The sequence below is a fragment of the Chlorocebus sabaeus genome, chromosome 14 (assembly GCF_047675955.1).
Source record: "Chlorocebus sabaeus isolate Y175 chromosome 14, mChlSab1.0.hap1, whole genome shotgun sequence".
Taxonomy (NCBI): Eukaryota; Metazoa; Chordata; class Mammalia; order Primates; family Cercopithecidae; genus Chlorocebus; species Chlorocebus sabaeus.
Window position 1 is genome coordinate 36,974,219 of NC_132917.1, and position 22,961 is coordinate 36,997,179.

Consider the following 22,961-nt stretch of genomic DNA (forward strand, 5'->3'; position numbering starts at 1 on the left):
CACATACAAACACACACATAAAAATATGTAATTTACCTATAGGCTGTATTTCTAGAAGTTGATTTGCTGGGTCAACAGACATGTGCACATCTAATTTTGCCTGATAGTGTTATATTATTTTACACAAGATTTGACCCAATTTATAGTCTCTTCAGCAACATATGAGAGTCCCTAGTTACTCACACCATCATTAATGCAGTATGTTAACTTTTTGATCTTTGCTATACTGAAAAATAAAAACTGATATTTCAGTGAAAGGTTAAAGTGATATTTCTTTTATTATAAATGAAATCAAGTTCTTTTGTGTAAGAGTCATTGTATTTCCTTTGAAACTCTCTATTCATATTCTTTGTTCATTTTCCTATTGTGTTGTGGTCTTTTTCTTATCAATTTGTGGCATTCTTCACATCTTATGGAATTAACCCTTGTTTAGAATGAGCTGAAAATACTTTTTCCAGTTTCTCATTTGTCTTTGCTTTTGGATTTTGCCACATATAGTTTTTTAATGAGATTGAATTTATTGATCTTTTATTCTTTATTATTGAGTTTGTAAAATAATTCTCCCAAAGTTTCTTCTGTTAAATTTCTTTACATTCAAATCTCTGATACATTTAGATTTATTATGTATAAAGTATGAGAGATATATATATATAACTTTATCTTTTTCAAAATGATACATGGTAGTCCCAACACCAATTACTGAATTAACTATCTCTCCCCGTTAATTTGATGTAATAGCACCTTTGATATACCATTAAATTCGCAAATGTAGGCACACCACTTCAAGTTACATTCGCAAGGATATGAACTATAAATAAAACACACACTGCAGTCTATACTGTTGTCATCATACAAAACTTTACGCCAGCTAAATGTATTGGGTACTTCATTTTATTCTTAAAAGGTTTATTAGAAAGCTTGTTTCAATAATCTACTCAGCAAACTTTAAAAATAAAATACTAGCTACTAACATTTATTGGGTGCTTCCTGTATGCCAGACACTGTTCCAAGATCTTCTCATATATGTACTGATTTGGATTTATTAGGTGGTTACCATTATTATGCCAGTTTTACACAAGGAAATGAAAGCATAAAGAAACTAAGTAACTTTCCCAAGTTCATACAGTTTTATAGTAAGTTACAGAGGCTTAGGCAGTCTAGCTCCAAAGTCTATGTTCTTAGCTGTTACACTACGCTGATTCTTCAAATCTATTGTCTACTAGAATGTCATCATTCCTTGTCTTTGCTGGATCTAAAAAACAACTTGCATATTTACACCAAGTTAAAGTCTACATAAAACCAAACATGCTTCCTTCCTATCTCTGGTAATAAGTTGACTTTTTAGATGAAGTCTTAGTTCCTTCTATCTCTATTTTGTGACTCCATTGTGTTTCGAGTTAATTATTTTTTATTGTGGAACAATCCCAGATCCTTTTTGAATACTGACTGCTTGTCAATTTTTTTTTTGAATATTGACTGTTTGTAAAGATAATACATTAAATATTCTGCCTGTTAAAAATTCCTTACAAATTTAACTATAATTCCAGTGCATCTTTTACAAATTGCGGCAGTGTATATAATGTCTTAATATATATCTCATCATCATTTTGATTTAAAAAATGCACAAAATGAAACTCATAACAAAGTCTTACTAACATATTAAACGTTTTTGATTACTGACCAGGTTATCCCTGCTGGTGTAATGGACCATCCACCCTTCCTTCACCATTGTGCTGCTCTTCCTCTTTGTGTGCTTGATGGACTGTACAACCCTCATTAGCGGAATATTATTGCTTGTTGATGGACTAAAAAATATTTAAAATTTATAAGTTTGTGTAGATTTTTAAAAAGTCATAAATACTGTAGGAACATAAAGCCTTCTGAAAGATAATTAAGCTAAAAATTTTCAAAATATCTTAGTAAAATAAACAATGGCTTAAGAAAAATTAATCCTGTTATGATGATACATAATTGATTCTATTTTAAACTAATATTTTAAATCCTATTTACTTGTCATGAATGTTTTCTGGAGGATCACAAAAAAAAATAAAATAAAACAACAATGAGCAGAGCAGAAAGCACCCTCCCAAACTGAAATATTTGGAGCCCAGGAGAGGATCTCATTTGGGCTTGCTGTTGAAGAGTTTTCCTGCCGTAGGCAGCATGATGGACTAACAAATCCATAACAAGGCAAAATGCAAACATATAACTTGAATTCACATGGCTCAAATGTCAAATCCAGTTAATCATGTTAGCAAAATGTACCTCTACTAGAAGTTATTTAAAGGAAAATGATTTACAGATACTAATTAAGAAAATGTAATGAGTCAAATCAGGCAGCACTGAAACATGGCTCAATAACTAAAATTTGGGATGTATGTATAAAATATACTGTTTTGAAATGTGGGCCTCAAACAGTTAAATACTTCCTTTTTTAAACTATGAAGTATTCATGATTAAGAAACTAGCTAGGTTCACCGGGCGCCGTGGCTCACACCTGTAATCCCACCACTTTGGGAAACCAAGGCGGGCAGATCACAAGGTCAAGAGATCGAGACCATCCTGGCCAACATGGTGAAATCCCATCTCTACTAAAAATACAAAAATTAGCTAGGCGTGGTGATGCGCGCCTGTAGTCCCAGCTACTTGGAAGGCTGAGGCAGGAGAATCGCTTGAACCCTGGAGGTAGAGGTTGCTGTGATCGGAGATCGCGCCACTGCACTCCAGCCTGGCGACAGGGTGAGACTCTGTCTCAAAAAAAAAAAAGAAACCCCCAACTAGCTAGGTTCTGGAATAGTCTCCAAAATGGGTAAACAAAATTTTTGTTAATAATGCTAATGATACTAATAACTGTTCTTTAATGATAAGCCAAACTGAATAAATGACAACTCAGCCATCTGAGATTGTAATAAATGACTCATTTTAAGTTAACTCTTCGTTTCCAATGAAAAACAAAACCTGCCAAAATGGGAACATTTTGCTACAAGGTAGTATATCCTTTAGGCTACAAAAACTGAATTTCTATGAGCATAGTGGCATATTTAGAATGGTTTTACAGTCTAATAGTATTTTTACAAAATGCTAATAGTCAGATTAACTGTGGCAATATGAAAACTGCCCTCAACTTCATCGCCATTATCCTTGTGCAACATTTTCATGAGTATATTCTTTATTACCATTTCTACTACCACTTAAGGCTGCCTGTGTGAAAAACAGGTTGCTTTAACTGAAAGTTCAATACTGACACCTTGCAGTGACTGTTCTACAACTAGGTTTTATATCTAGAACATACAAAAATAAAGCATTTTTCTTTCAAAACAAAACAAAACAAAAAAACAAACAAAAACAAGGATTCTCATACTTCCCCATCTTGAGTGGATGGCAAGGGTGATATAATTTATTTCAGAAATAATACATTGCATGTAAAAGAATTAGCCACAATTTATTTAGATTTTAAGTCACTTTTAAGGTCTCACTTAAAGAGACATGGCTTTTTCTTAATGAGATCCTGAACTGACCTTGCATCTGGAAGTAGCTTGTAATATGTATATACGTTACCTGATTGTTTTAATGGCTTCTTCATCTCTTTCTACATCGAGATCAGATGGATCCAAGAAGAACATCTTATCTTCTGGGGGAGATGACTCTTCTGTGTCATCCAAGCCCCGACTACTATCACTATTTATGTCATTATTGTCAATATCCATTGGTATATCTGTATCTGTTCCCAGACTGGAAGGTTCTGGTAAAATTTTAAATGAATTTCAGATTTTTGTATTAATAAAGGAAGTCTAATAAATGTGAAAAAAGTCTTGAGTCTTAAAATGTAAGAAAATATGAGTTAAGTAAAGTATTTCTCTTTTTTTTTTTTTTTTTTTTTTTTGAGATAGAGTTTCACTCTTGTCGCCCAGGCTGGAGTGCAATGGTGTGATTTCGGCTCACTGCAACCTCCACCTTTGGGGTTCAAGCTGTTCTCCAGCCTCAGCCTCCCGAGTATAGCTGGGATTACAGGCGCCCACCACCATGCCCAGCTAATTTTTGTATCTTTAGTAGAGATGGGGTTTCGCCATGTTGGCCAGGCTGGTCTCGAACTCCTGACCTCAGGGGATCCACCCACTTCGGCCTCCCAAAGTGCTAGGATTACAGGCATGAGCCACTGCGCCCAGCCCAAGATAAAGTATTTCGTAAAGAAGATGCAAAATACACAAACCATAAGGCACAAAGTTAATTAATTTGATTACATTAGAATTTTAAATTTCCGCATGACAAAAGATACTATAAACGAAGATAAGCCACCACCATTATGGTCAACTGATTTTTGACAAGAGTGTCAAGAAAATTCAATGGGCAAGAAATAGTCTTTTAAGTAAATGGTGCTAGGATAACTGTATATTTACATGCAAAAGAATGAAGATGTAAATCATATATAAAAATTAACTCAAAGTGGACCACATAAAATGTAAGAGCTGAAACTATAAAACTCATAGGAGAAAGCATGAGAGTAGATCTTTGTGACCTTGGTTAGGCAAAGCTTTCTTAATACACCAAAAAGATAAGTGACAACATAAATAAATAAATAAATTGGGTTTCATGAAAATACAAAACTTCTGTGCTACAAACAATACCTTACAAAGTGAAAGGAAAGCCCATAGAATGGGAGAAAATATATGCAAATCATATACCAGATAAGGGACTAGTATCCAGGGTATTTAAAAATTCTTACAACTCAATGAAAAATAAACAGATAAATAACTTAAATGGGCAAAGGATCTGAATAGGTGTGTTTTTCAAATAATATATAAAAATGGCAAATGAACACATGAAGATGCTCAATATTATTAGCCACCATGGAAGTGTAAATGAAAACTACAATGAGATACCACTTCGCACTACCTAGGATGGTTGTAATCAAAAAGATAAACATTAAGTGGTGGTAGGGATGTAGAGAAATCAGAATCCTCATACACTGCTAATGTAAAATGGTACATTTCTTTGATTACTAGTGAGTTTGAGCATCTCACTAGTAATCAAATGCACATTAAGATAAACTGTATTTCGTATCCATTTGTTAAAAGGTAGAAAAGCACGAAAACACAAATACATGAAGTATAAATTTTTTAAAGTCTTTAGTCATAGACAAACTATACTAATTCAGATTAACCGAAAGAGAAAACCAATCATGCTCTGTCAAGGTGTTATCAGTGTTATGGTCTGAATGTTTGTTCCCCTTAAAAATCTTAACTCCCAAGGCAAGGGTAGTAGTTGGTGGTGGGTCTTTGGAAAGTGGAGTCTTTGGGATGGGTGCCCTTATAAAATATGCCCACAGGGGCTCCTTCTCCCATTCCACCATGTGACAATGCAACTACAAGGTGCCATCAACCAGGAAATGTGACCCCCCTCACCAGACACAGAATCCGCCAGTGCCCTGGACTTCCTAGTCTCCAGAACTATGAAAAATAAACTTCTGTTGTTTATATGCTACACAGCCTATGGTATTTTGTTATAGTAGCACAAACAGACTAAGACAACCAACAATCATAGAAAACATGCCACAAGAGAAAATGTTAAACTCTGCCAAAGAGAATTTTCATTCCTTTTATGCATTTCCTTTTACAGAACTACTTACATGAAATTTTTACCAGTCATGTAAATTGTTAAAGGAAAATTATGCTGAAAGGTTAGAGTCCTTACTGCTTCCTTCCAAAAAAAGGTACCTGCCTTGCTTAGTATTATCTTGAAAAGAAAAAAAAGAGGCCCCAAAGGGAAAATGATTATTTGACAGAGAAAGGGACAGTGAGGCAGTATAGTGTGTTCTAATCACTAGGGACTAAGGAACCAGACCATGTGGGTCTGGTTAACTTCCAGCTCTGCCACCTATTGCCTGTATTTCTGGGGCAAGTTACTTCATGTATTTGTGCCTCAGTTTACTTATCTCTTAGTACCTACCTCAAAGGGTTGTTTTTAGGTTGAAATGTCAATATATTTAAAGTTTAGAACAGTGCCTGGTATAGCAAGCAGTTAGTACATATTAGAACTATGAAAGAATAGAGACAAAAGCAGGGTTTTAAAACAAGTTCTTTTATGTCTAAAAATGAAAGAGGATATGCAGTACCACTGGCTATATTAGACTACAAAGTAACTGGTGGCCAGAGGAAAGATGGGAAGGCATGATTACTAATAAATATATACTGTCAGTGGTCTCTGTATTTTGCTTGATTATTCAATCAGAAGAAAATCTTTAAGAAACAAATTAGGAAAATAGAACCTTATCCAAAGACAATACACCAAAGAATCATAGCCTTTTCTGATCTTTCACAGAAATTACGAAAAAGAATTTTACCTCCATTGAAAGTAACCTCTCCAAGGCAGTCTCTTGGTACTTTTGATGCACAGCGTTTATGGCAGTTGAATTTGCAATCTAAAATAAAAATATTCAGCATATTAATTTATGTAAAAGTCAAGCAGTATCAGATATGGTTAGACTTTCTTTAAATCACTCACGAATAGAATATTATTAGTAATGATGATATTAAAATAATAACCACCTACAAGTCACTTAACACCCTCTGCAACACCCCATCATTTTCTTCATTTGTATGAGACTAATACCATGTGTACAACACTGCTGAAATGTACTGGCAGCTCCATATTTCCTTCTCTTATCTCATATTCATCTTTCCACACCTCCCATGAGAGTTTCTCAAGCTGATTAAATTCCCATCCAACTTATGTCAGATATATACTTTCAATTCCTAAGTATCAGGACCTAATGTATATGCAGGAAAGAGACTGAGATCCAACAAACATTTATGAGGAACCAATAAGGACTTTCACATACAACCCTGTGAGGAAGGACTGAGTTTCTCCATCACAAGGCCTCCCACTTGTACATAATGGTTCTCTTTAGCCTAAAACAAACCTCAGAGTTGATAGCATTGCAGATCAGTGTCAGGTACAATCTGTCCAAAATTACTGTATAACACAGTTGTTTTCAAACTGTGGTCCCAGATCAGCTTCATTAGGAAACCTGTTAGAAATGCAAATTCTTGCACCCTACCCCAGACCTACTATATCAGCAACTCTTACGGGGTGGGAGGGTAAGGCTGAGCTCTGTAAGATATACTAAAGTTGAGACCCACTGGTCTAACTATGTCTAATACCACCTTTGAAATGCATCCATGAGTAATAACTGGGTGAAAATAACTTTAATACCTGACTTAGAATGTTTTTGTAACCCTTGGAAGTCAAGAAAATCCTGGGTATCATGCCAACAGCACAGGCTAAAGATCATTATATGACATAAACTCCATGAAATGTATAATTTGTTAGATAACAACATTTACATTATTTAAAACACTATCCTTGTTAAGACAGGCCCTCGGGAAAATTCATGTGATATTATCTTACACTATCTCAAACAACAGATTTGTGTTTTATCTCATGAACTTTGCAAATTGTGAAAACAACAAGGTTTCCATTTTCCCTTTGAAAACTCAGGCCGGGCGCAATGGCTCACGCCTGTAATTCCAGCACTTTGGGAGGCCAAGGCAGGTGGATCACTTGAAGCCAGGAGTTTGACACCAGCCTGGTCAACATATCAAAACTCTGTGTCTACAAAAAAATACAAAAATAAGCTGGGTGTGACAGCACCACTGCACTCCAGCCTGGGCGACAGAGCAAGACTCCATCTCAAAAAAAAAAAAAAAAAAATTCAGAGCCGAATTTGTGGACTACCTGCAGCAAGTACGTAGGTTCGAATGACAGGCAGGCAGTTTTAGTTCTATGTCCTTACCCATGTTTTTATTAATTTGCTTATGCTCTTTTATATTTTACATATGCTTTTAAGCTACCTTGAAGTTTTTATACATCAAAGTAGAAAATAAAGACAAACAGATGAATTATTGGAATTGTGTATTTTCTCAACTGATCCAGTATAATGGTTTTATCTTAATGAAATCATTTTTCTTTTGTAGACTGACAAATTAAAATACTTTTATGTTTTAAGTATCTTAATTCATACTATTAAAATAGGGAAATCACTGAATTATAATTATTTTATTAATAAATGAAGTAGCTTAACTATACTGAAATAAAACCTACCATTTTCTGAACCAATATAAGCATAGAAGATTCTTCGTCTAGAACCCTAAAATGTTGAATAACCCAGTAGCAGAATTAACAGGTTTATGTAAAAATTCATTCATATTTATTTTAGTTCCACTACAAAATACTGTACTTTTCTGCTTATGGTTTAACAATGTTTCTGTTCTGCTAAGCAGAACAGCAATATTAACTAACTTCATTAAGATTATTTGTTGGCTAGAATTTGTACATCTGTTACTAATGTTCTTTCCCAAAACATTTTTCAGTGGCTGCTTGCCAATACATTTTTATGTTGATATTTTAAAGTATTAATTTATGTAGTAACTCATAGTCAAAGCAAGTTGTTGAAATAAAATTTCATCATGTTATAATGCCTAATAGTTATAAAATACCTGACAACAAATGTATAACCTATTCCCCATTTGACGTTCTCATGTGCTGTCATACGCTGTCAAGGAAAGCTTTATTTTCTTATATGCTTAAGCTTATATACAATTATCTTACTCTGTCTTGTAAGCAAGAATTTCTTGTTACAAAACCCTCAACCCTAATGTTTTATTTAGATCACCTGATAATTCAATTCCACAAATACTTCTACTATATAAAAAGTACAATACCAAGAAATGCTAATTACATGAAAAAAGTATACAAGATTATACTTAGACTACTTACATCCTATCCTGGCTCAGTCTAATAATCTAAGACATTTACATTCTATTTTAGTTTTCACTCTACTGTGAAAACATAGTTTCTACTGTACAGCATTGCTGAGAAGATATGAGACGAAAAGATAAAATCATCTTTAAAAAGCATAAAAGCATTATATAATTATAAGCAAATAATTATTCCAGTATGCTATTAAAAACCTGTTTCATTAAGAGATGTTTTGAGAATACTATAATAGCGTGCTGGGTTAGTATCCAAATAAGGGTGGTCCCTATCATAATTTCAGTAGCTTCTATTACATCCTACCTATTTCAGTGTGATTATTCTCAGGAATGACAGTTTTTGTACAATTCTCCTAACTACATACTTAAAAACAAAAAACCACAAAACTCTTGCAGTATGCTTATGTGGGTGTATAATACATATTTAATGAAAAGAGGAAAGCGTTATTTTTATTTTGTTTAGTGTCTGGCTCTGGAATCAAAAAGACATAAAACCTCAAGGATCAGCTTTGCTGCCTACTAGCTATTCTATATTGGCAAGTGATAAGCATACAGGTGAAGAAGCCATTCTCAGAGGTCCACATTCTAGTTTTTCTGTTTACTAGCTACATGATCTTAAGCAAGTTACCTAACCTATGTCTATAAAATGAAAAATGACTCCTATTATTACTAACTCCTATTACTACTACTCCTATTACTATTAATAGTTAATAGTAATAGTAACTCCTATTAGTAACTCCTACTACTACTGGAATACTAACAAAAGCATAATTCACATATAATTGCTTTGAAGACTGAGTATGTAAAGTTTTGTTTACTGTTTTACTATAGTGCCTGGCACGTAATAATACAAACTGCAGATAGTAGTAGTAGTAGTAGTAGTTTACACACACATTTCTATTTTGTTCATATTTCTCTTTCTTTTATATAACAATTATGAGAATAATTTCTTTGGCTAATGGTTTTGAAATATAAATATTTTAAACCTATATTTAATAACAAAAACAGATATAAATTTTACTTAGGGAAAACACCGAATCCTACCTTTACACTGCATTCCTTGGCGAAAGAGGCCTTTCAGTAACCGCTTGCAGTACTGACATATCGTGGGACGGGTATAAGAGTGAACAGCAAATGTGTGTGGAACTTTCACTCTGCACATTACCATCTTTTCCATCCAGATTGGGCGACCGCTCCAAGAAGGAATTCTCTTACTTGGTTCCTGGTGGACATGTGACTATAACATAAGTAATTTTCATAAGTGTAAGTCAGTATTAAAAACAAAGTAGTGGCAGCAGAGCTTAACCACAAGAATCATTTATTTCAAACACTAAAGCCAAAAAACTCTAAAAATGTTGTTCTCAGCAGTTTCCTTTGCAATGTTTAATTTACCAATCTTTGAATGAGAAAAATGCAGATTCTTTTTGCTAATATTCATGCTTTAAAAAAATGTAAGATATGTTAATTCTCAGGTACATATTCGCTGATTATTATTTGCCAGGCACATTTCAGCACTTTACAATAAAACCCACAAACTTTAAAACAAATAAATTCAGAAAGTATTACTGTTGCTCATTTTGCATTACTGAATGACATCTGAATATATTTTGAAACACATTTTAGATTTTCAAATTTATCTTAATACTAAAATATGTACATACATTTTAAGTTTAATAAATAATGATAAACAATGGCAGATACAAAACTAATTAAAACAATAGTTTCAGTAACTCAGCTTTAAGAAGTTCCTTTATTTTCCAATTGTTTGGGTTTTTCTACCAGGTGAACAAAAAGCAAAATTAAAGAACGCATGAATTAAAAATTTTTGTAACCTGAGGGGTAAGTAGATTCTGGTAACTATGACCCTTTCTATATGAAGGGAATAATCAAACTAAATTATAGATCACCCAGTTCAATGTGGCTCATTCCATTCATTCAACACATATTCACTGATTATTATATGCCAGGCCCTATTATATACTAGGGACACAAAATTGAATAAAACATAATCCAAATTCTCAAGCACAAAATCCTAACACTCAACTACCATCTAGCTATATTAACATATTTTGCTGTACCTGCTTGCATCCTCACTGCCAGAACTGAGGTCCTGAGATCTTTCAGATGCCTTCTATAACTAGTAATGTTTGTAACTCAGAGAAGTTGGGCAATTCTACATTAACATGTTCAACCAAGGGAAGGAAAAGAAGTCAGAAAAAACCAAGAGACAGGGAAGTGCAAGGGAGAAGTAAGGGGAGGAGAAAAAATTAAAAAAAGTGGGGGAAGAAAAGGAAAAGGACAAAACAACTGGTTGGAGAAGAGCACTATTAAATGCCTCAGACTGGTATAGGAACTATTTTTTTTCTCTTTTTGAGACGGAGTTTCACTCTTGTTGCCCAGGCTGGAGTGCAATGGCATGATCTCGGCTTACTGCAACCTCCATCTCTTGGGTTCAAGCGATTCTCCTGTCTTAGCCTCCCAAGTAGCTGGGATTACAGGCATGTGCCACCACACCTGGCTAATTCTGTATTTTTAGTAGAGACAGGTTTCACCATGTTGGCCAGGCTGGTCTCGAACTCCTGACCTCAGGTGATCAGCTCGCCTTGGACTCCCAAAGTGCTGGGATTACAGGCATCAGCCACTGCACCCGGCCCCCTTTTCCCATTTTAATTTATCTCTGCGTAATGCAATCCCATCAGTAACAGTGGATTGTCACACTATTGGGTGAGGATGGCAAGAAAGGTATGGCAGATTTAATTAGAATTTGGATGGAGGAGGATGTTGGTATAGTTACGTAGAAAATTTGGTTAAAATGAGATCACTGAAATCAGTAACTAGAACTGAGTGGAAGTTCTTTCTTGTTTTAATGTCCCCTATATACAAATTAGTGCTTAGCTTCAACTATTATTTCTTATTAATGTACAACCAGTAATTTTCTAAAAGTAATCTGATTATTTCCACAGCTTAAGTTAACATTTGCCAAAGTAATTGCTCACAAAAACGTTGTAACAATACGGTCAACTCTCAATTATATATAAAATAGAGGGAATAAAAACACATTTTTAAAATGGGTAATTCCTCAATTATGTATATTTAATCAGCTTTGGTGTATTAGTGAAATTCTCCATTTTTTTCTTTTTTTTTTTTGAGATGGATCTTCACTATTTTTGCCCAGGCTGGAGCGCAATGGCACAATCTCGGCTCACTGCAACCTCTGCCTCCTGGGTTCAAGCGATTCTCCTGCCTCAGCCTCCCAAGTAGCTGGGATTACAGGAGCATGCCACCACGCCCAGTTAATTTTGTATTTTTAGTAGAGATGGGGTTTCACCATGTTGGCCAGGCTGGTCTTGAACTCCCGACTTCAGGTGATCTGCCCGCCCCCGAAAGTGCTGGGATTACAGGTGTGTGCCACCGTGCCCGACAATTCTCCAGTTTTACACACACTCAGATTCAACATTTTCTTTCTAGATTGATTCTATCCTTCCTAACCCCTAAGGAATTCTCCCAAATGTGCTCAAGGGAATACGTGTCTGTTTCACCTTCAAGCAGCCAGCACTCAATTCCGGTTTCTTGAATCTCAGTGGTCCCATTTTAACCAAATTCAATGAACAATAATCTTCTGTTCTTCCATCTCTTTACTGGATTCCCTTTAGACCAAACCTGTTCAACCTGCAGCCACAGGCAGCCACACGCAGCCCAAGATAGCTCTGAATGAAGCCCAAGACAAATTTGTAAACTTTCTTAAAACGTTATGAGATTTTTTTTTTTTTTTTAAATTTTAGTGCATCAGCTATCATTAGTGTTAGTATATTTTATGTGTGGCCCAAGACAATTCTTCTTCCAGGGAAGCCAAAAGACTGGACACCTCTGCTTTAGACTGACATTATAACAGACATAACAGAAACTGACTTCTTACATGTAAACAAAAACAACCTTAGAGTCAGATTCAAAAGTTTCTACTCCTGGCCAGGCGCGGTGGCTCATGCCTGTAATCCTAGAACTTTGGGAGGCCAAGGCAGGCGGAACACCTGAGGAGTTCGAGGCCAGCCTGGTTCAACATGGTGAAACCCCCTCTCTACTAACAATACGAAAATTAATCGGACATGGTGGCAGGCGCCACTTAATCCCAGGAATTCAAGAGGCTGAGGCAGGAGAATCGCTTGAACCTGGGAGTTGGAGGCTGCAGAAAGCCAAGATGGCACCACTGCACTACAGCATGGGTGACAGAGTGAAACAGACAAGTATTTCCTTTAGCACATTTATTTTTCCACCTCAAAAAAAAAAAAAGATAAAAAGTTTCTACTCCTAACTTGCCCATTTTCAAGCTTATCTTACTATTTAGTGAAGTTTAATATCTTGACTCCTTAGAAACCCGTTTCTTACCCATTTCTCCTAACTATAAAATCAGGACAGCCCCATACTCTTAGGACTGTGATGAGGGTTATATGACAAAAGGAAAATACCTAGCATAAAGCCTGGCACATGATACTTTATGAGGCTCTTAGTGGGCAGCCACTCTGAGTTAGTTCTTCTCTAACCTTGGTTGAGCTTCAGGGGTTCTTTCTTCCTAATTGGTATCTCCTCCATTCCTTCCCACTCCACTCATCCTTTCTTCTAATTTTCCCCCACAGACTCTTCTCTTACTCTGACTTCTTTTTTTTGAGACTATGCTTGAACTGACTAAAGTAAACCTTGAAAGCCCTTCCATGCTACAAGTTCTATTTGTTTAAAAATACTCTGAACAATCTAACCAATTCAGACATGTAACTACACTTCTTATACTTCCCTAAGGAGTTTTCATGTTCAAGATAAAATACAAACTAATGAAAAATGTAATACCTTATCCACTTGCTCTGTCCTTCTGCTATTTCCTAATCTAGTAATACTCAACTGGGCACAGGTGGCATACCAGCATCATTTGTGGGGCTCTTAACATACCTCTATTCTACTGTCCTCATTCCTAGGTAAGTCCTCTGTGCAGTTCAGTGTATAAGATGCACTAACTTTTCCCTACTAATCTTTTCCAGGCTCTTCTGTAGGTTTATACCAACCCCTCATTTTCAGTCCTTTGTGCCACAGCACTCTTTTTATCCTTTAAAAATCTCACACTAGGGGTAAATAATAGGAGAAGATGGAATTTTTGTGAAAGGATTTCAAAAGCTTTTACTCTGGTGTCTCAACTTAGCAAAATATAATGACCATAGTACCAAGACAAGGCCTTGATTTTGCCATTAATTTACAGAAGATCAGAGAAGTTATAGAAACAACTAAATAATAAGATTACAACCTACGGATAGAAGTCATTTCAAATACTATCAAATGTACAAGGGAGTTATTTCTTTTTTCCTGGATCTACTGCCTTTGCCCTTGAGAGGTACACTGTATTAGGAAAAAAATCACTGACTTATTAATAATGAGATCTGGGTTTAATTCCACTATCTTACTAATTTGCTCTCTGACTTCACACAAGTCGCTTAACTGCTCTATCTCAACTGTCTCATCTGTATACAGATCTGCAGATAGCAGTGGCTCATGCCTGTAATCCCAGAACTTTGGGAGGCTGAGGCGGGCCGATCACAAGGTCAGGAGTTCAAGACCAGCCTGGCCAACACAGTGAAACCCTGTCTGTACTAAAAATAAAAAATTAGCTGGGTGTGGTGGCACGCATCTGTAATCCCAGCTACTCAGGAGGCTGAGGTAGAAGAATAGCTTGAACCCGTGAGGTGGAGGTTGCAGTGAGCAGAGACCGTGCCACTGCACTCCAGTCTGGGCAACAGAGCAAGACTCCATCTCAAAAAAACAAAAATAAAAAAAATAAAAAAATAAAAAAAAAAGATGAAGTATGGAGACCAGGAGCCAGGATACTGGCTAGAAGGTTAAAGCAGTGGTACAAGCCATAATAACATCCCAAAGTGTACAAAAAGGAATTCATTACTACTTGTAAGTCCTATCTCCATTACTACATTTTATGTTTCTTAAGTGCAGCAATATTACCATTCTTTAGCCTATAAATTATGTTCTAGGGTGATGTCATACATCCTGTAGAAACATAAGAGAATAACTAGTAAAATGTCTATTACCTTAGAATACGTACCTCTTCACTGGGAAGGGCTACATATTCAGGCTGTAGGGGTCTTGGAACTGAGAGGCCGGGTCCCGGTAAAGATACATTTGACAGACGTCTCTTTCTTACTCCACTACAGTTATTTGGAATCTTGAAGGCACATCGTTTATGGTAATTTAATCCACAGCCTAAACATATTTTACAAGATAAAATATAAGATTAAAAAAAAACTTTACTATTTAAGTGTGATACATAAAAACCACTGCTTCTTTTATTTAACATATTTTCTGTTAGCCATACCTACCCTAATTAAGAACCCTGATGGCAGGCTAAGTGGAAGCTCATGAATTCAAGAAGAAAAGGAAATGTGTAAAAAGGGTAAGTCAGCTACAGCAGTGGTTCTTGAAGTGTGGTCGCTAAGGCAACCACCTGGAAATTTGTTAGAAATGTAAATTACAAGGCTCCACCCCAGATCTACTGAGTTAGAAACTAGGGGATGAGACCCAGCAAAGTGTGTTTTAGGATGCACAATACGGTTTGAGAACCACTGGCTTAAAGCACTGGTTAGCAAACTATGGCCTCTATACCAAATTCCTCCTGTGACATGAAAATTTTATGAAACTCAAATTTTGATGTTCCCAAATAAAGTTTTATTGGAACACAGCCATATCTATTTGTTTACATATTGTCTATGACTGGTTTCATAATGTAATAGCAGAGTTAAATCATGACAGAGACCATATGGCCAACAAAGTCTAAAACATTTACTCCCTGTCCCTCTACAGAAAAAGTTTATTGACCCTCCACCTTAGAAGACTATTTCTTCATCACAAATGTGCACCTGTGTCCTATTCCTAGCAATTCTAATTCAGAACAAATTTGACAATTTAGCTGAATGTAGGAGACAACTTTTTTTTTTGAGATGGAGTTTCGCTCTTTCACCCAGGCTGGAGTGCAGTGGTGCAATCTCGGCTCACTGCAACCTCCGCCTCCCAGGTTCAAGCGATTCTCCTGCCCCAGCCTCTTGAGTAGCTGGGATTACAGGCGTAGGCCACCACGCCCGGCTAATTTTTTGTATCTTTAGTAAAGACGGGGTTTCGCCATGTTGGCCAGGCTGGTCTCAAACTTCTGACTTCAGGTGATCCACCCGCCTCGGCATCCCAAAGTGCTAGGATTACAGGCGTGCGCCACCATGCCTGGCCAAGAAAACTTTTTTAAAACAAAAAACAACATGAATATTTATGGAGCCATTACACTGTACTAAATATTTAACCCTATTACCCGATTTAACCATTTACTCTTTACAAAACCAGTAGGGCAGAATGTATTTTACAGAGAAATTAATCTTAAGAGGTTTAGTAATTTGCCCAAGAATATGAAGGAGTAGGTGGCAGAGACAGAATGAGTCCTGATCTCTCCAATCTAAATCCTTGTTACCACCCTAGTCAACAGCTCATCTTTTCACTAGTAAAAAATGCAAATGTGGAATCTTATTCAAATGACCACAAAAATTTTAGAACACATACCTTCACATTTCAGTCCCTGACGTACCAATCCCCAGAGCATCTCACCACAGTAATCACAGAAAGTAGGAGCTTTGTAAGAATGTACATAGAGAGTATGTGGACGAATCTGGAAGTCTTCTACTGTGGCTAAAGCTTTAAAAAAGAAAAGCATTAAAATACACCTTATATTTGTAACTACGATGGGATTAAGAATGCTCACAAATTCATTTATGTCAAAGTACACAGAATCATTTTTTCTCTGAAAGTTTCACTGCACCATAAAAGTAAATTATTTTCAGCATTTAATATTTTGATTTCAAACTCTAGTTTAGGAAGTCCACTTGCAGCTAATCATTTGAGCTCCAGAAGCAGGCAGTAGGTTAGTTATTTGGAACTCCAACAGCATTTTCTCATAATGACAAGATTACAAATAGATGTTAGGTCTACTTTAGCCAATTAAAAACTGCTTAACTTAACACAGTGGGATATAGAACGCTAAAGTAAAAAGTAGTATGGAACTTAACTTCTTTTTACAGAAACATTTCTGTGGAAAAAGATACTGAATCCTAACTTAAGATCCCAGGATATACTTGTCTGTCTGTTCTCCACAGTCCTAGTGGAGAGGAGAAAGAAACTCCTTTCCCCTTAGTGAACACTGGACAGTAGACCCAAGGAACTTCCTCTCACCTCAACCTGCAAGTCATCAGTGGATACCCTGTAGTCTGATGGGGTCCAGAGTAAAGAAGGAAGAGATGTGAGCAGGACTTCCAGGTGAGACAGGGAGCAAAACTCGTCAGGAGTGAAGAGGAAGGCAAGGATTGGGAAATACAGAGATGGTTTGGGGTTGCTGTATAGAAGATGAATGGTCAGTGTAGCAGGGAGTGAGATGAATGACAGAATCAGAAATATAAGATGAGAGGAGTGGGGACTAATAAGGAGAGAGAGGATCTCAAGAAAAGGCTCAAAGGTGAATTTGAGAAAAGGGAACTTGGTAGCAGGGTTCTGACACACAGCTGGCCAGCTTGCTTCCTTTCCTCCATCAGTTCTCCTCCTTGCCAAACAAAAAGTACTGCAGACCTACTATGTGCATTATTATGGCATTCTTTCTTCCTTTTCACTCCCTATTATCTTGCCCACATTGCTGCTGGATGAGATGACAAACAGTGGGAATTAAAAACAACGTATGGCAAGAATGGGTGAGGTAGAAAAAGAGAAAGGTAGAAAAAAGCCCAGTGGGACAAAAAGGGAAAGAGCATTTTTTATTTTAAAGCCACAGAAATAACCAGTATTGTAATTTCCTCTTCCATATCTTCATTACTTCTTTTTTCCTGATTCTCTTTTCTAAACCCCAATTTTCTTATTTTATGCTCTTTACAGAAATGGGGGTAGGGGAAGGGGAAAAAACAGAATTTCAGTGTAACTGTTTTATTTATTTGACTCACAGAAGAGTGTATTTCTTTCAGACCAAATAATTTCCTTAGCTTAGTAATGTTCAAGTAATTCAGTGTATTTTCTTATCCTGATTTTTTCCTTTTTTTTTTTTTTTTGAGACAGAGTCTTGCTCTGTTGCCCAGGCTGGAGTGCAGTGGCGTGATCTCAGCTCGCTGCAAGCTACGCCTCCCAGGTTCACACCATTTTCCTGCCTCAGCCTCCCAAGTAGCTGGGACTAGGCGCCCGCCACCATGCCTGGCCAATATTTTTTGTATTTTTAGTAGAGAGGGGGTTTCACCGTGTTAGCCAGGATGGTCTCGATCTCCTGACCTTGTGATCCGCCTACCTCGGCCTCCGAAAGTGCTGGGATTACAGGCGTGAGCCACCGCGCACGGCCTTTCTTTCTTTCTTTTTTTTTTTTTTTTAAAGAGACAAGTCTCCCTCTGTTGTCCAGGAGGAAGTGCAGTGGTGTGACCATGGCCCACTGTAGCCTCAATCACCCAGGATCAGACAATCCTCCCACCTTATCCTCCCAAGTAGCTAAGACTACAGTTGCATGTGACCATGCCTGGCTTTTTTTTTTTTTTTTTTTTTTTTAAATTTTTAGTAGAGATGAGGTATGCTGCTCAGGTTGGTCTCAAACTCCTTAGATAAGCAATCCTCCTGCCTCAGCCTCCCTAAGTGCTGGGCTTACAGGTGTGAGCCACAGTTGCCAGCTATTTTTCTTTTTTTTTTGAGACAGAGTCTCACTCTGTCCCCAGGCTGGAGTGCAGTGGCGCCATCTCGGCTCACTGCAAGCTCCGCCTCCCGGGTTCACGCCATTCTCCTGCCTCAGCCTCCCGAGCAGCTGGGACTACAGGCGCCTGCCACCACGCCTGGCTAATTTTTTGCATTTTTTAGTAGAGACGGGGGTTTCACAGTGTTAGCCAGGATGGTCTCGATCTCCTGACCTTGTGATCTGCCCGCCTCGGCCTCCCAAAGTGCTGGGATTACAGGCGTGAGCCACCGTGCCTGGCCTATTTTTCTTTCTTAATGGTGATATAACATTCCTGAAAGGAAAAATCATATGGTGACCATTATTAGAGATGAAAGAAATTAACAATAGTACAAAGACCAAATATAATTGAATTGCAGCATTTAGTACAGAAAATTAGGCTCTTTGGGGGGAAAAGGCAATAACATTTAAAAAGCCACTTACTTACCTGAAAGAACCACTTCTACTAGGTCTCCTTCATGTATTTCATCTGCTGAGGTAATCAGCTGCAAAATATTTTCTGAGTTCATGTCATGGCGAAAGAGAAGAATTTTGTCATACATGCCAAAGAATCCACACTCTGGAAACTGAGGGATAATAGTCCTATATCAGTATAACCACAGCTTTCTATTTTTATAAGTAAATGTTTCAATTTTATCAAATAATTTAAAACATAGAGTTTTAACCTAACACTATTTGCTAACCACTCTATTGATACCTAAATGGTGATCCACATACTCAAGCATTCTGGTTAATTTTAAAGTTCAAGAAAAATAGAAAAGCAAATTTACAAATAAATAATCATTGATGATTTTTAAATACTTGTCTCTTACAAATACAGGATTTCTATATTCAGTTAGTGATGGAGAACATAATCTTAAACCTATTGCTACTGTATTCTTAGCCTGAAAGATAAGCAGTCTTTCCAGCGCCTTGAGACATGCTGCTCTAGATATTTCAAAATTCTTCAGTAGATCTAAGAATTATAAATGCTCACTGACTTACTTGGGTTCCTCATAAAATATCCTTTAATAAATGACATCATGTCACCTGCCTGCATCAAATGGTCTGATATGAATCAGTCTCACTAAACTAAATGCATTTGTCACAGAGATGCTGCTGAAGATATCATTTACCTGTTTCATATTGTAGCCCTTCTCTGTGAAGACCCACCCATAAAATAACTTAATCTGGTTGATTTTTTAACATGAACAATTTGCTCATGTAAGTTAACATGTTTTCCTGTTTACTTTGCCCAACGGAAAAAGCACAGTCAAATTTGTAGCCCAATTTTACCATCGGTCTTGGATCTTACGGAATGTGTTTAAACACTAACCTAGCTTCATCTCATTTTCTGGCCTTAATTTTCTCATTAGAAAACTCCTGTATATACTTCTGAAGAGTTCTCAAAACTTTTTTTTGAGACAGGGTCTTGTTCTGTTGCTCAGGATGAGTACAGTGATGCGATCACAGTTCATCACTGCAGCCTCAAACTCTGAGGCTCACGTGATCCTCCCACCTCAGCCTCCCAAGTAGCTGGGACCACAGATGCATGCCACCACTGCCAGCTAATTTTTCATGTTTTGTAGAGACAGGGGTCTCCCTGTGTTGCCCAGGCTGGTGTTGAACTTCTAGACTCAAGTGATTCCCCCACCTCAGCCTCCCAAAGTGCTGGGATTAGAGGCATGAGCCACCACAACTGGCCTGTCAAATCTATTTTTTAAAGTTAAATTAAAAAAAAATTAAAAACAATGATTAATTAGAAAGTTACAAGTTTATAGTTTTTTAAACCAGGGTAAATAATGGAAAAGTACAGAAATATTTAGAATTTTTGTAATACTAATTCTCCTTTTGAGTCACCAATAGTATTTGTAAAACCTCATAGTATGCTTTAACATATATCTAACAGTGTAAGAATTCTCAATTAAAAAGATACAAGTGAAAATACAAAACCAAAAAAATAAATTTTATTTTAATTTTAAAATTAAAATTTTACTAAATTTTATCAAATTATTAAGTTAGAGAATAAAATATCTTCATAACTTAGTTACAACAATTTGTAAGGACAAAGGACTCCATATTCCATCCTCATTAAAACTCTAAGGCCAGATGTGGTGGCTCACACCTGTAATCCCGGCACTTTAGAAGGCCAAGGCAGGCAGATCATCTGAGGTCAGGAGTTCGAGACCAGCCTGGACAACATGGTGAAACCCTGTCTCTAATAAAAATACAAACATTAGCCAGGTGTGGTGGTGCATGTCTGTAGTCCCAGCTACTTGGGAGGCTGAGGCAAGAGAATCACTTGAATCTGGGAGATGGGAGGTTGCTGTGAGCCAAGATCGCACAACTGCATTCCAGCCTGGGTGACAGAATGAGACTCCGTCACAAACTAACTCACTCTACTATTTGTATAAATAATACTGATTTCAAAAAGGCAGACTTATTGCATGTCTGGTAAGTGCAAGATACTGGCCCCACGGTTTGTAAAGACAGAACAGTCCTTATCTTCCAGGAACTTACAATCTAGTAGGAAGACAGAAACAAACACAAATATATATAGTATAAGGCAAATAACAAAATTAAAATAAAAAAATTATAGAAGGAGGAGGAATAAAAAATGTTAACTGGGAAGGTGAAGTAGAGGGATTCAGTATGATATCTGAGCAGAACAAAAAAAGAGAAGCAGAGTTTCCATAGGTTGAAAGTGTGTCATCAATGAGAAGTTACAAGGTAAATGGAAGAAGGTAAGTGGAGCCTTGAGACTAAAGAATGAGATGGGGGAAGTTGGGTATAAAGAGGGCAGAAAAGCACAGGGAACCCCACTGGCACCACACTAACAGAGAAACCTGTTACTATGTTCAAACTTTGTCACCTACTAACTATAGCACCTATAGCACCTTTTCTAAGGTGCTTAGAAAGGTTGCCTAACTTCTCTAAATCAGTTACTTGTTTATAAAATGGAGGATAATAGGAGTTATAGGCTGGCTTTATAAGGTTCTTATCAAAATTAAATTACTTGATGGCTGTAAAAGTCTCAGCACTGTGATCCATAAATACCAGTGGTTTATATTACTAAGGTATACCTAAGAGGGAGAAGAGACATAGGATTTCAGAGCAAGGCAGGAACATGATTAAATCTGTATTTTAAAAAGATAATGCTGACAGCATTGTGTAGAGGAACAGTAACAGGAAGAGACCAGAGAGCAAGATGCTGAAGAAAGGGTGACACTATCAGTCAGAAAAGTATCAGTCTGAATTATACAGCAAGTAAATGGAAAGAGATAGGACATTTCTCTCCAGAAACTATAGCAAGTAAATGGAAAAAGACAAGGGAATTTCTCTCCAGAAACTATCTTCGATAAATCATATGGCTCATCAATACTGTTCTGACCAAACCAGAAGTCCTGAATAACGGTAACTGAAGACCTAAATAATAAACACACCAAGAGAAGGAAAACAACATTAAAATAATTAATGTATGATTGGAAAAAATAAATATAACCTTCTTAATAAACACATGGCCTAATGAAAAATAATATCAACATGAAGTTGGTATTAAGAGACTTAAAAGCATGTAAAGAAATTACAGTGAGATATTACAAAATATTTAAAATAGACATACGTATATTAGAGGCTAGACAGCTGTTGGTATAAAGAATAAAGTCATTTCAACATGTTTTCATACTATACTCATCTATATGACAGACAGATTATAACAACCAGCCTGTGAAAAAGATTTCTGCTATTCGTGACTATGATTTATAGGTATGTTTGGCAGGGTATTTAGAAATTATGTAAGAGTCCGAAATAAAAACATGAGAAGTCTTGAGACATGTGTATATTAAAGATATACACCTAAAAAGAAATACACCATGAGCACACATTCATTATGAAGAATTATACAGAACAAACAAAAACCAAACTGTTAATGAATTGAATATACAAGGATTTACTGTTCCTGATTTTGAAAAATTCAGAAAATAGGTTTTCAAGCAGGAGTGGATCTCTAAACAATGTCTTATTTCTGGCCACTTGTCAGAACCACCTGTGGAGCTTAAAACAAAGGATGCTTAGACTATCATTTCACGTTTATGGTTAAGCTCCTGGGGAATAGGCAGTGAACACCTGAATTTTAAATTTACTTTTAAAATGTTATTCAATGTATATATTATATACACTCTTTAAAAAATCTACTTTTAAAAAGTTTAAAATTTATAGAAAATGTAGACAATAGTACAGAGTTCCTGTATACGACCCCATACCCAGTTTCCCTTATTATTAACATTTTACATTAGTTACGTTATATTTATTATAATTAATAACCCAATAGCCATACATTATCAATAACTAAGGCTCATACTTTATTCAGATTTCCTTTAGTTTTTACCTAATATCCTTTTTCTGTTTAAGAATCCCATCCATACCATATCACCTTT

General features: G+C 36.4%; 1 protein-coding gene across 2 annotated transcripts in view; it reads right to left on the minus strand.

Annotated features, from left to right (window-relative positions):
- PRKD3 (protein kinase D3) overlaps nt 1-22,961 on the minus strand; it is a 76,486-nt gene that overhangs the window by 26,193 nt on the left and 27,332 nt on the right. For both annotated transcript variants that reach the window (XM_007970935.3, XM_073022924.1), the window contains exons 2-8: nt 18,974-19,112; nt 16,362-16,493; nt 14,866-15,023; nt 9,816-10,008; nt 6,341-6,418; nt 3,559-3,742; nt 1,682-1,805 (exon numbers count right to left, since the gene is read on the minus strand). In XM_007970935.3, coding sequence (XP_007969126.1) covers nt 1,682-1,805; nt 3,559-3,742; nt 6,341-6,418; nt 9,816-10,008; nt 14,866-15,023; nt 16,362-16,493; nt 18,974-19,088 — 984 coding nt within the window. In that variant the 5' untranslated portion in view covers nt 19,089-19,112. The remainder of the gene's footprint in view (nt 1-1,681; nt 1,806-3,558; nt 3,743-6,340; nt 6,419-9,815; nt 10,009-14,865; nt 15,024-16,361; nt 16,494-18,973; nt 19,113-22,961) is intronic.